At 33.4% G+C, this 13,095-nt stretch overlaps 1 protein-coding gene across 1 annotated transcript; it reads left to right on the top strand.

The window, feature by feature from the left end:
* The first annotated feature begins 997 nt into the window (after window positions 1-997).
* On the top strand, window positions 998-5,502 carry LOC118050756 (cell division control protein 2 homolog A). The gene is made up of 9 exons (XM_035061198.2): window positions 998-1,160; window positions 1,358-1,409; window positions 1,522-1,706; window positions 2,268-2,388; window positions 2,600-2,773; window positions 3,370-3,533; window positions 4,822-4,909; window positions 4,994-5,047; window positions 5,183-5,502. Exons 2-9 carry the CDS (start codon window positions 1,401-1,403, stop codon window positions 5,270-5,272), a joined length of 885 nt encoding a protein of 294 aa, XP_034917089.1. The 5' UTR covers window positions 998-1,160; window positions 1,358-1,400; the 3' UTR covers window positions 5,273-5,502.
* Window positions 5,503-13,095: the final 7,593 nt, after the last annotated feature.

Below are 13,095 nucleotides of genomic sequence, written 5' to 3'. Positions count from 1 at the left end.
CACCTATGGACTAGGTCCAGTCGGGTCATTGGCTTAGGCCAGTAACCATGGGGGGTCAACTGGGTATTGCACAACTCGTATAGGCTGAGTTGGATCCACCTCTAAAAAAAGAGAAAAAAAAAGCTGGGGCTAGTCCTAGGCCTGAGACCCATCCAACTCAATTTGATTTAGGCCAAGGGTGTGTTTGGCAAAACACACTCTTATGTCAGTCCTCTTTGTTTTGATATCTGGTCAAACGAGCCTCTTTTTTATATTAGAAAATTCCAGAAAAAATCACGGACCTTTTTGAATTTATTTGTAGGTCTCTTGTGTTTGTTTTTAGATATGTTAATGTATAATTGATCTGTGGATTTTTATTGTGAAATGCAAATCTGGTGTACGATACATTTGTTTTTCTTTTTTTAAAAATAAAAAAATATGAATGCATTGACTTAAATTCATTTTACTAGTTTTTTTGGCTATATAATATTTACCAACGCTAGAGTTGGAAATATTCATAGTAGAATATTCACTGACGCTAGAGTTAAGAATATTACGAGCATATTATCATAGTATAATCTAACAAACTCTTAGTAATTTAAGATAAAATCAACAATGCACCTTCGATAGGATGCTTAAAAGGTGATAATATCTTCTTTTTTGCGTAATCAGTCTTATATTATAGAATTTTTGTTGATCAGTTAGGATTTTTAGTAACCATAATACTAGGTGATAATTTTTTTAAACAAGATTTTTTTCTATAAAAAAAATAAAATATCAAAAATCTATTTTATTTTGTGAATTTAAATTTTAAAAGTTATTGCGATATCGACACTTTTGACACTTTTAATATTCTGATAATTTATTTTCGTTTTTTTTTAATTGTATAATTGAGTTAACGGGTTTTTTTTAGAACATGCTAAGAATGCCCGGGCATTATTTTTTATGTAAAAAAAAAAAAAAAAGAAATGAGGAAACGCTAACCACTTATCTAGTAATAAATTGAATTAAAAAGAGAGAAATTAAAGGAAAAAAGGGAGAGAGAAAGCATCTGTGGCTACTTTCTGAGAGAGAGAGGGAAAAAAAAAAAAAGAGAGTAAAGAGCAAAGCAACAAAGTTGCAGAGTGAGTGATTGTGTATCTGTGCTTCCTTTTCTTTCTTTCTTCTTGGTAAGAGAAGAGGTAAGTAAGATCGATCTCCCAATTATTTATCAATGTAATCCAGCAATAGCAAAAGCTAGGGTTTCTTTCTTGCTTTCCCAATCTCCTGTTATGATTGTAATAATCACTGTAATTGATTTTGCTTCTGCTACTACATACTGCTGTTACATTCGCTTCCATGATATTGCTACTAACTCTTTTCTGTTTGTTTGTTGCAGAGAGAGAGGCGGTGTTTGATTTGACCAACCCATACCCATTCCCATGGATCAGGTAGTCATCTTAAACAATTTGTGTTGTGTTCTGTACATTCCTCTTGTAATCATCATTAATTTTGCGTTTGATTGTTTTATTGGCTATCACTTAATTAATTTGTTTGTTTTAGTATGAGAAAGTGGAAAAAATTGGTGAAGGAACCTACGGAGTGGTCTACAAAGCTCGTGATCGTGTCACCAATGAGACCATTGCTTTGAAGAAGATCCGTTTGGAGCAGGAAGACGAGGGCGTACCCAGCACTGCTATACGAGAAATTTCTCTCTTGAAAGAGATGCAGCATGGTAACATTGTCAGGTCATTTCCATTCCCTTTTCACTTTTCACTACCTTAACGTATGCCAAACTATATAGGAAACTCCCACCTGAGGTGAGAGAGCCTTCGGAGGTAACCTGGAAAGCATGCTTATGGAGTAGGCTTCCAAACATATTTCTAAAGGCCTTTCACAAGATTTTGTTGAAAACATGGAGTTGTGGTGTTGTATATCATGGAAACAAGCAAAAGGGGGTGGAGAGTTTTCCTTGTCATCTTTCTTAGATGATTATAGTGGGAGTTTAGATTTCTAGCATAGAAGGAAATCTTTTGCAAGTTTAAATGATGCTGCACAGTCTGTCTATTCATTGTTTATACACATGACCGCCTTACTAAGTTGTAATAGTTTCTTCTGCTGAATTGATAAAAGTTATCACCACTTTTGTAGTGTCAAATCATCTTAGTTTGTGGTTCTGCTACTGTTTTTCCCTATAACTTTAATTCTCCTTTGTCATTATCCATCCTCAACTGTCTAAATCTTTTCCTTTTCTTTCCTTCTTTTGATTTCTCATGTAACAAATTATCTGATTTTTATTCCGGTGACAGACTGCAGGATGTGGTGCACAGTGAGAAGCGCCTTTACTTGGTTTTTGAGTATCTAGACTTGGATTTGAAGAAGCACATGGATTCTTCTCCTGAATTTGCTAATGATCCACGCCTAGTTAAAGTGAGTCGGATCTTTCCCCCTAGAAGCTCATGCGTTCTTCCTTTTAGAATACGTCCTTCTATAATCATTTGGTTATGTGTTTGTGTTCCTTCTCTGCAGGTCTCTATTAAGATGATTAACCTTTTCTGTCTCAACTTGAATGAATGATTGGTGATAGTTGTGATCATCATACTCATGATTAAATACATATGGACTATTTTTCTATTTGCAGACGTTTCTTTATCAAATTCTCCGTGGCATTGCTTACTGCCATTCTCATAGAGTTCTGCATCGAGATTTGAAACCTCAGAATTTGCTTATTGATCGCCGTACCAATGCGCTGAAGCTCGCAGATTTTGGACTGGCTAGAGCATTTGGTATACCTGTTAGGACATTTACACATGAGGTATCAGCATGCCTTGGGTTTTATTTAATTTAATGTACCTGCATTCTAATAAACACTTGATTAGAATGTCTTAAATCTGAATTATTACAATATTTAGTTTATTTACTGTCAAAAGAAGCATCTGTTTCTGCAAAAAACATGCCTTTTCGCATTTTGTGTCTGGTCTGGGATCGTTTCTCTTGTCACTAGCAAATTAAAAAATGTACATGCACCCAATTCTAGTTGGCTCTCACAGACACACACACACACACACACACACACACACAGGGCCCATGTTTGGGTTTGGCATGCACTAATTATAGGGATGCAAGGTATGGGTCTTGTTTGGATCAACTTCTCTAAATTTAGAATTTGTGTTTGCTAAATCATTATTGGTATGATATCTGAATTTAAATATCAACTTTTCTTCTGATAAACAAAAGTAGAAGCTTTGAAGTATTAAATATCCAGTTTTGTTGGATGTTTTCTTTTCTTTGTTATTTTCCTGTGTTTGTAGGAAATAATATGACAATCATAATTGGTGTTTTATTTGGGCATATGAAATATTGGCAATTTTATCAGCCAACACTCTGTGGGTATCTGGTGTTTCTCTGTAGGTTGTTACCCTGTGGTATAGAGCCCCTGAAATTCTGCTTGGATCTCGCCATTACTCAACTCCAGTTGATGTGTGGTCAGTGGGATGTATATTTGCTGAGATGGTGAACCAGAAGCCATTGTTCCCAGGGGATTCGGAGATTGATGAACTATTCAAAATTTTCAGGTGTTACAGCTTCTCAACCGCTTTTGGCTTTCTTAAAATGTTTGTTAGATACATTGCATTTGTTTGGCAAGCAATACTACATTTATTTTCTGCATCCCTTTTCAATTCTCTTCATCTAGTAAAGATTAAACTATAACACTATAAATTTATGGCATGTAAGAAGAAAGTGAAGATAACATTAAGATTAAGATGGAGTAGTGAGGCTAACCTTGTCTTTCTTAGTATGACATAATTTGCTGTAGGCCAATCTGTGAAGCAACTGATTTTAGCTTTTTACAGTGTCTTGGGTTGATTTAGAAGATGAGGATTGCTTTGGAACAATCTCACATCAGGGGTTAAAGTGTTGCTTGAGAACTGATGTGTCAATATAAAACACATGTGCATCTTGATTTGTGTTTTGTTGTTTATTCATAAAATAATATTTGATGATTCTACTGCGTTAAGTTTATTTTTTCTTTTTTCAGATCAACGTTGAGTTGTTTTGATTTGAGTCATGGTTTTAACAAAAGACAAAACTGTGAAAAAGTGGAACACAAAAGAGCCTTTGAGCCAGTCAATCCAAATGAACCAAGCCCTACATGGGTTGCATTGGCTTTTGGTTCTAATGACTGGGTTTGGGTTCAAATTCTAGGAATCAACCTGACCTTGAATTGGTTGTGGTTTAAGACAACACAAACCAAGCTGCCACAGAAAGTGTTTATAATGGCTAGTTTGGAATCATAAGTTCCATATTTACTGTGAACCTTTAGTGCTGTCACATTTCCTTTGTTTGAATGAGTGGGGTAAGAGCCTTGAATCTTTTTGTTGAAATACATTTTGAGACATAATTATTGGCCTTCCACAAAATTGCTAATAATGTGAAACAGCTGACTAGTTAAATTAGGAGCATGTCGTGTGATATATTTTTGTTAACCAATGTGAGTAGCCTCTTTGTTATCCATTTCTAACAAGACCTTGTGTCATTTACAATACGGGTTACGATCATCTCATGGATGGCCCTCCACCTCTTTTCCTCTCCTCTTCTGGAACTTATTATGTTTTGAAGTTAATTCATATGTAACGGCTTCCCTGGCCTTTGGCTGTGATTTACATCGTGTTTTTTCGTTTGTGTGGACAGTTATCTTGTTTGAGGTAAATACTGTAAATGTGGCAGAGCTGTTCAATTTGCGTGGGATGTTCATACATGCTGTTGTAAACAAATATGTTATTGAAGAAGTTACAGAAACACTGATTTTAAAGGCATTTAATTTATTAATGCCTATTCACTCATTCTTGTTTTCATGTGAAGAATCTTGGGTACTCCAAATGAGGACACGTGGCCTGGAGTTACTTCTTTGCCCGACTTCAAGAGTGCATTCCCTAAGTGGCCTTCTAAGGTGTCATTCTTTTTTCCTTATGCCATTCAGTTCACTTAAGAGTTGTATTGTTTTGAAGTTTCTGATGCTTGGTTTAATTTGCAGGATTTGGCAACTGTAGTTCCAACTCTTGAAAAAGCTGGTGTGGATCTTCTCTCTGTAAGTGGATTTTATAGTTATACCCAATACTCCACACTATCACTATGCGAAGAAGTTTATGCAACTGAATCTTAATAATATTTGCCGTGTTTTTTGCCCTATTAATTGCTTATGTATGCATGTTTTACATATCAGAAAATGCTTTTCTTGGATCCCACTAAAAGAATTACCGCCAGGAGTGCTTTGGAGCATGAATACTTCAAGGATATTGGTTTTGTACCATAAATGCCATTTCTCATCTTCTTTTTCAAGACATTTCTGTCTGTATCGATGTGCAGCACTCAATGGGCTCTGATTTTGTCCCAAACAAGCGTGGTTTCATTACTTTCTTCTTGGCATTGAACTGATTAAAGTACCTTTTTTTTTTTTTTTTCGTTTGCAAGCTTGCTTGTAAGTTGTAACAGACTTCAGTCTTTGCGTTGCCTAGCATCATCTATTTGATTTCAGTTTGCTCTGCTGTGTGTTTTTTTTCGTGGTTTTGCTCCTGTACCTCATTGACTAAAGCCAACAAAAATAACCCCTGAATTTGAGCACGGTTATGCTGCGCATCCCGGTTTCCCTCAATCCCGAAGCACTTTGCCTGTGTCAGATTTTTTATTTTATTTTCCACCGAAGGCCCAATGGATGTTGGGTTATACAATGGGAGATAGCCCTTTTATATTGCATAATAATCATAATCAAATAAACTCTGTTTTACTGGAGTAGGCTATATATATATAATTGGTAAGCTATGTTTGCTTGTAGCACCACTGGTGGTATATTGACTATATACACTTAAGGCAGGCTAACAATGGTTTTTAGTCATGACTCGGGACTCAAGCACACCCAGATGGGCCGGGCCTTTGGCTGGGCTCCCACCAAAAAATGGAGGCTTGTTCAACAAGGGTAGTGTGAAGAAGGGCAGAGCGTTCCAAACCTGCCGTGGGGATAGATCCAACACCGTACTCCAAGTAAAATTTCGTATCACAATATATACACGTGCGCGGTCAGCTAAATTATCTCCTATTTCTGTTGTTAATATTTGTTGTTATTATAGACACTTATTTAATAAATGAGAAATCATTCTGTGCCCCAGCAAAAAGGGAATTCTGAAAATGAGCTGAATAATAGCTACGTTTGAATAGAAAATCTTGATTAATATTTGAAGCAAAACCAACCAAGGAGAAATGAAGTTGATGGTTCCACTAGTAATTTGAAAAAACATTTAATTAATTAATTAATTATAATATTAAAAGACTTGTATGATAGGAATGAGATTCTTAAAGTTTACCCAATAAATTAAATATATCTCCCCCAAATTCACAATCACTCTATCTCCTTATGATGTCACACACTCATGCCTTAATAGTATATACGAACCATTCTGAATATTTTACAATTCACTCAGGTGGCGAAGTGGATGTTCAGCACAGGTCTGTGAACAACATATAACGCCCCTTTACTGCCATGCATTCGATGTGGATGGAAGGGTACAAATACACTCTTTTATTTTTTTTTGTGTTTTTCAGGAGTTCTATATTCTACAGAAAATAAGATATATAATATTTTATTTATAAAAAAATCTAAAAACTTTATAAATAATTTATTTTTCAATTTATCCCCTAAATAATATCACATATATTATTCCAAGATAATTTTAGAAATTTATTCAATCATCTAAGTTTGATTTTTGACCAATAATTCTTATATATGTGATCTATTAGGTTAACCCAAATATAAATCACAATTCTAAATAAAATAGAAATAAATAAATAAATTAATTATCAATTTATCAATTAATTGATTTATATTTAAAAATCAAGTACAATGTCTAGTAACGTGTTATGATCCTCAAAATATTAGGAAAGTTATAAGTGGTTTGATTTAACATTTCAATAATCAATTTCTTAGTGCAATTATTATCTGTTCATTAACAATGTTTTGAATTAGATATTATAGCTTGAAATTTGTCTATCCTATCAAATCATGTTTGTTCTCAACACCATAGTTATTGATTATCTGAGTAAGATTTAAAACTTTTTTCAAATCTCATTCCACCTTTCGTAAGAATTTTCAATCAATACTATTTGAGAACAAATTGAATATTTTTTCTAATTCACATAAAGTGATGGATTATTTCTTGATTACTCAAATACCTTCATATAATTTATGTTATATCCAATATTTGCCCGTTATTACCCTTGATTAGGACAACATGTAGATGGATTAAAGCATAACATTTTCTATATAAAATAACTCAGTATTCTCGAGTATAAGGATCACTTATACAGCTATCACACAAGCCTTTCCATAGACAAATGGTATCTTTTCATATGAAATTTTCATATGGGTCATTTTAGACAAGTCATCTGAAAAGCACCTACATGTTAGTTCTAGGTACCCCTTATACCCAATCTTATGATAACAACTGTTTCCTTTCATAAACGAAAGAACATATGTACTCGTCTCAACAACTCTAATTAAAACCCCGTCTTAATAAAGCATTAATAAGGAACATTTAGGAATAATGTTTTGATGCAATAGAAATCCTATAATTATAACAATTTTATAATTTTCTTTGCAAAACAATTTTATCCCAAGAACTATATCTTTACTTTAAATTTATTAATCAAATATTTAATGAATATTAAAGATAAATAAAGTCTTTATTAAAAATTAATTATATTTACAAGAAAAAGTTAATGCCACGTGTAACAAACTAACCGACTACAGGGCATATACACTAACAATCTTCCACTTACATTAAAGTCAATAACTCATGTATCAAATACCATATCACTTTACTTGATGATAATACTTTTACTAGGATAATATTTTACTAAGAGGATCTACAAGATTCTCTTTAGTAGGTATTCACTCTATTTTCACATCATTTATTTCTATGATTCTCTAATCAAATGGAATTGTCTAAATATAATTTTGGATCATTGATGAGACCATGACTCCTTTGCTTATGAAATAGATCAATTGTTAATTTTATACAAGGCTATTGGATCAACAAAGCTAGTGACCACATCTAATTTAGTGATAAACTTCTTGGTTCAACAATCTTTTTTATCCTCTTAAACACAGAGGTATACTAAGCTTTAGTTGTAGAATTTACTTTGGTCTCTTATTTTAAACTCTTCTAACTCACAACACCATTATTTAGAGTAAAATATAACCAAATTGATTTTTTTTTATTTATTTTCAACTTTTGATTGAAAACTACCATTCAAATAACCGTGAACTACCAGTTCATCTTCTCCATTGACAAGAAAAACATTATTTGTTCTTCTTTTGAAAGGTTTGCATGTTTTGAGACAAACACTTTTGTTTAATGAGATGATATAAATAATATATAATAGTTTCTTTTGGATAGACCATAAACTTATATTTATTTAACTTAGCTCCTAACTTGTTAGATACAATATATTTTACATAAGGGTCACATCTCAAATCTTTAAGTATGGTGAGATTAGTCTTTTACCATTTGATATCTTATAAAGAGTCTTATCAATAGATTTTGATGGAACCCTATTTAAAAGGTAACCAATAGTTTATAGGGTATAACTCCAGAAAAAAGATGAAAGGTTTGTATAGCTCATTATGGATCATACAATATCCAACAGGCTGCAATTTCTCCTTTCAAAAACTCCATTATATCGTGGTGTTCTAGGAGGTGTCTATGAGAGAATCTTATTCTGTTTTAGGTAATCTTGAAAATCTAGACTTAAGTATTCACCATCTCGATAAGATCGAAATATCTTAACTCTTTCCAATTTATATTTCAACTTCATTTTTGAATTATTCAAACATTTCAAATGACTCAGACTTTCATCAAATACACATTGTCATAACCCAATTTTGGGTTCTCTCAAATTGACATTTTCTCTTAAAAAAATAAAAAAATGAAAAAGAAAAAAAGAAAAAAAAGAAAAAGGATTAGCATCTTGGTTAGCAGTAATGGGCTCAAAAGAGATTTAAAAACATGAAGGAGGCAAACTAGAATATTGGACAAAATTGGAAACTCAATTGCACCATTAAAAGGACCTAAGAGTGAAGGATAATCTAGGTTCAAGATTAACTTAAATGAATATTAGATGAATTTGCATAACAATTAAGTATGAGGAGGACATAATTAGATTTTTAATAGGCTAATTTGATTTAATCATAGATCTAATTAAAGATTTAATTAAGTTTAAGAATTAATTTTGGTCGAAATTAAAAGAATTAATTAAGTGCAAGGACTTGATTAGACTTTTAACAAGTCAAATTGATTTTATTAAGGATGTAATTGCTGAAAATTTAAATTTGGAAGACTAATTCAGGCTTAATTGAGAAGATTGAGATTTTGGAGGGTCAAATTTAATTCTTACAAACTCAATAGGATGAAATCAAGGGAAGAATTGCAAGAAAATCAAAGTTTGAGGGGGGGGTCAATTATGGGCCAAATTGAAGAAATTCAAGACCAAGGATCTCTCTGCAAAAGGGGCTCGTATTCAGGGACCAAATTTGGTTAAAAATAGGAGTGAAATTAAAGAAATTAAAAGTTTAAAGGTTAATTGAGAATGAAATTGAAAATATCTAAGACTATGAAGCAAGTTGAAAAAGATGCTAAGATCAAAGGAACCTCTTAAAACTTCGCAAGGGTAAAATTGAATTGATTCTTAAAATCAGAATTTGATTAAGGTTCCAATTGAGCAAATTGAAAGATTAGGCGTCAAAATCAAAAGGAGAACTTATGACCTAATTGATCTTAAGGTTACCAAAAGGACTTGTTTTGGTATAAAACAATGCCATTTTGTCTAACATTAAGACAAAAAAACATAAAAGCTAGATGACATGTAGCCCGACACTATTAATCATCTTGTTTAAAAGAACTAGTGAATCATGGTTGAGGTTCCTCCTTGGAGTGCCCTTTCTCCATAATTTCTCCCTCACACAGGACAAAAAATAGACCGCCCTCACGCCTTGACATTGTACTACATCTTTAGCCTTGTCCCCATTGGGTTTCAACCCTATAGCCGCTACAAAACCTGTCTAAAGATACTGACTTGGCTAGCTTTAACAACCTGGTTTTGCAGTACCAGGTTGTTGGCTTATGGCTAGTGGTTAAGATCTTTTCCAAGCAAATTAATGGCACCATGATTTAAGCCTGAAAGGGACCCTAAGGACCCCCTTCACCTCCTATAAATATGAGTGTCTCAACCAAGAAGAAAGAAAGAAAAAAGAAAAAAAAACTTTTTTTTTAAAAAGGCCTCCCTTATAGTTTCCCTAGTCCAACCAAAACCCACTACAACAAGCATCACTCATTGTCACCTCTCCTCTTCCCTCTAGTTCATAGCCACCCTACCGTCATACACCACCATTAGCCACCCTACACAACCTCTTTACCTTTGAAATTCCTAACCACTGCACTGGCTATGACTTTTATAACCTTTTCTGCATATAGGCAAAAATCTAAAATGGTGTAACTAATTGAGGGAAATTATCCAAGGACCAGGACCAGGGAATTATTGCGTACAACTCAAGTCATTGCTTTATAAATAACATGGAGAAACCTGTGTCAATTGTCGTGACGTGCATGACATTGAATGGTGGGCCTGCCTCCTAAGAGAGTGTTGAAAAGGGGGTTTGTGTATAATTATAAGGGTATGGTTACCATGAAACCTATGGTCTATGAGAGTTTGGGTAAGGGATTAGTTATACAAGGGGAAGATGCATCATCCTCAGTGCACCTTACCTAAGGTAAGATGCATTGTTGTTTGATTGTTTTTCTAAGTCGTGTTTCTATCCGCTGGTCTTTTTCTAAGATCTAAGACATATCTCTCTTTGTGAGGAAGTCTCTACCTTACCTTATCTAGTTAAAATCCTAATTGTTCTAAGGTCTAAATTTTAGCATCATATTTATTTTGCACTTTGTATCATTAATATATGAGTTGATACTTTACAATGTAATTTTATACCCTCAAATATTAAAGTCTATAACTAATCCCTAACACTTCAAATATTAATTAAACAAAAAATAATTGTTGAAAGATTTTTGATATTTTGGCTAAAACCTAACAGATAATCATAAACTAGTTACGATATCCATTTTGCATTTTTAAAATATGATAAAAATGATTTTATCTCTTTTTTAGAAAATATGCATATTTTATTTTTAGGATTTAGCCATATGCATGCAGACAAAAACATATATATATTTTTTGTTTTTTTGGAAAGAAGAAATTAGTTTAAATATTTTTCAATTTTTTGAATTTTCTTAAAGTTTAGGAGAAAACCAAGTATTTTTAATACTGGGTTCGTATCTTACGGTGTAAGTCTACAACTCAATATTATACAAAATTATTGGAAGAACATGCAGGGAACCCATAAATATTTTGAAATACCCTTTGAAAAAAAATTATTTTTTTTTTTTAATATTATTATATTAATATTTTTAATTAAGTGGGTTGAGATTGAACCAGCTATTTGGGCTGGACCCGATTAGGTTGGGTTGGGCCTACTGACAACCCAATAGACCGTTTCCTCTCTCTTTTTTTTTTAGTGCTGGGCTTGGAGCCTAAGCCCAATTTGATCAGGTTGGGTTTACATAAGACCCAACCCTATTTTTTTTTTAATGCTGGGTTGGACCCGACCCAACTGTTTGGGATAGGCTGAAATGGGTCCAACCCATCCCTATAACTATCGGTGAAAGCTAGTAGTTGTAGAACATGAATTAATTCACGTCCTGCATCCTATGTTTGAGGGGTGGGACTAGCACACGAGTGAGAGAGTTACCTGACATGAAGATGGTTAGTGGCCATGCTAGGAGGTTTTGCATTGTGCTAGTGGCAGTGACGGCTGAGGAGATGCGATGGAGGAAGAAAGGAAAGGTTGATGGAAAGAATAACAACAAGACCTGGATGAAAGAGCTATTTTTTTCCCGGCTCTAGCCTCCAATTTCTTGATACTCAATGCCTGGAATCCACCTTTATTTATAAGGGGTGAAAGAGAGACATTTTATCTTCATCTAGGAAAAATCTTGGCCATTGATTTAATTGGGAATGATCCTAATTGTTGGCTCAAAGGTGCAATCATAGATTGTGAAAATTGGCTGCTAAAGGCTGGTCGGGTTGACCATTTTAGAGAGGTGCTATGATGGCTATTACGACAGTCAGTCGGCATGGCCTACTCTGGAGTGTAGTATAATGTCAGGCCATCATGGTGGTGTATGGTTTGCCTGGTTTAATAGGGAGAAGAAGCATTAAATGCCCCTGAAAAGTAGCCACTCGGGTAGGTCTTTTGGGTAAAAAGAAGAAGATGATGAACAATAACCAAACAAAAAGTCACCTGTCTTGTTTTGTTTTGGTTACTATTTGGCAAAACATCATCATTTTGGTCAAAACATGCCGTTTCACTTAAATGAAATATCATTTTGGATTTTATGGTTTTAATTTAGGGATTTGACCAAAGTTCAATTTAGTCCTTCAACTTTTCTTTTCTTTTAATTGCATCCCAATTGACCCCAAACTTTTGATTTTATGCAATTTTACCCCTGTAGAATTTCAACATCAACCCTGAATTTCAGTGCCTTTTTTATTTTATTATGGTCCATGGTTTTGGATTTATGCAAATTTACTCTTAATTGACCATTAAACTTTTAATTTCTTCAATTTCACCCATGTCTTCCACTAGATCAAGTCCCTAAAGTTTAGCTCTTTTTCAAAAAGATCATTGGCTGCAAATTTCTTTAATTTGACCCCTAATTGACCTGAAACTTTGATTTTCTTGTGATTTTATCCCTAATTTCAATTAATTGACTTGGTAAAAATTAAGTTTGGTCTTCTAAAATTCTAATCTTTTCAATGACGCCCAAATTGGGCCCCAAACTTAATTTTTCACCAATTAAGTTCTTAATAAAATTAATTTGACCTATTAAAAGCATAATTAAGTCTTAACACCTATTTAAATATTTTAATTGTACATAAATTAATTCTTAAACATAATGAAACTTTAATTTGACCCATGATTAAATCAAATTGGCCTATTAAAAATCTAATTATATCCTTGAACTTAAATTT

This window comes from Populus alba, chromosome 4 (genome assembly GCF_005239225.2).
Source record: "Populus alba chromosome 4, ASM523922v2, whole genome shotgun sequence".
In the NCBI taxonomy this organism is placed as follows: domain Eukaryota; kingdom Viridiplantae; phylum Streptophyta; class Magnoliopsida; order Malpighiales; family Salicaceae; genus Populus; species Populus alba.
Note: the sequence above shows the minus strand (reverse complement) of the source record. Positions and strands in the feature narration are given on the sequence as shown.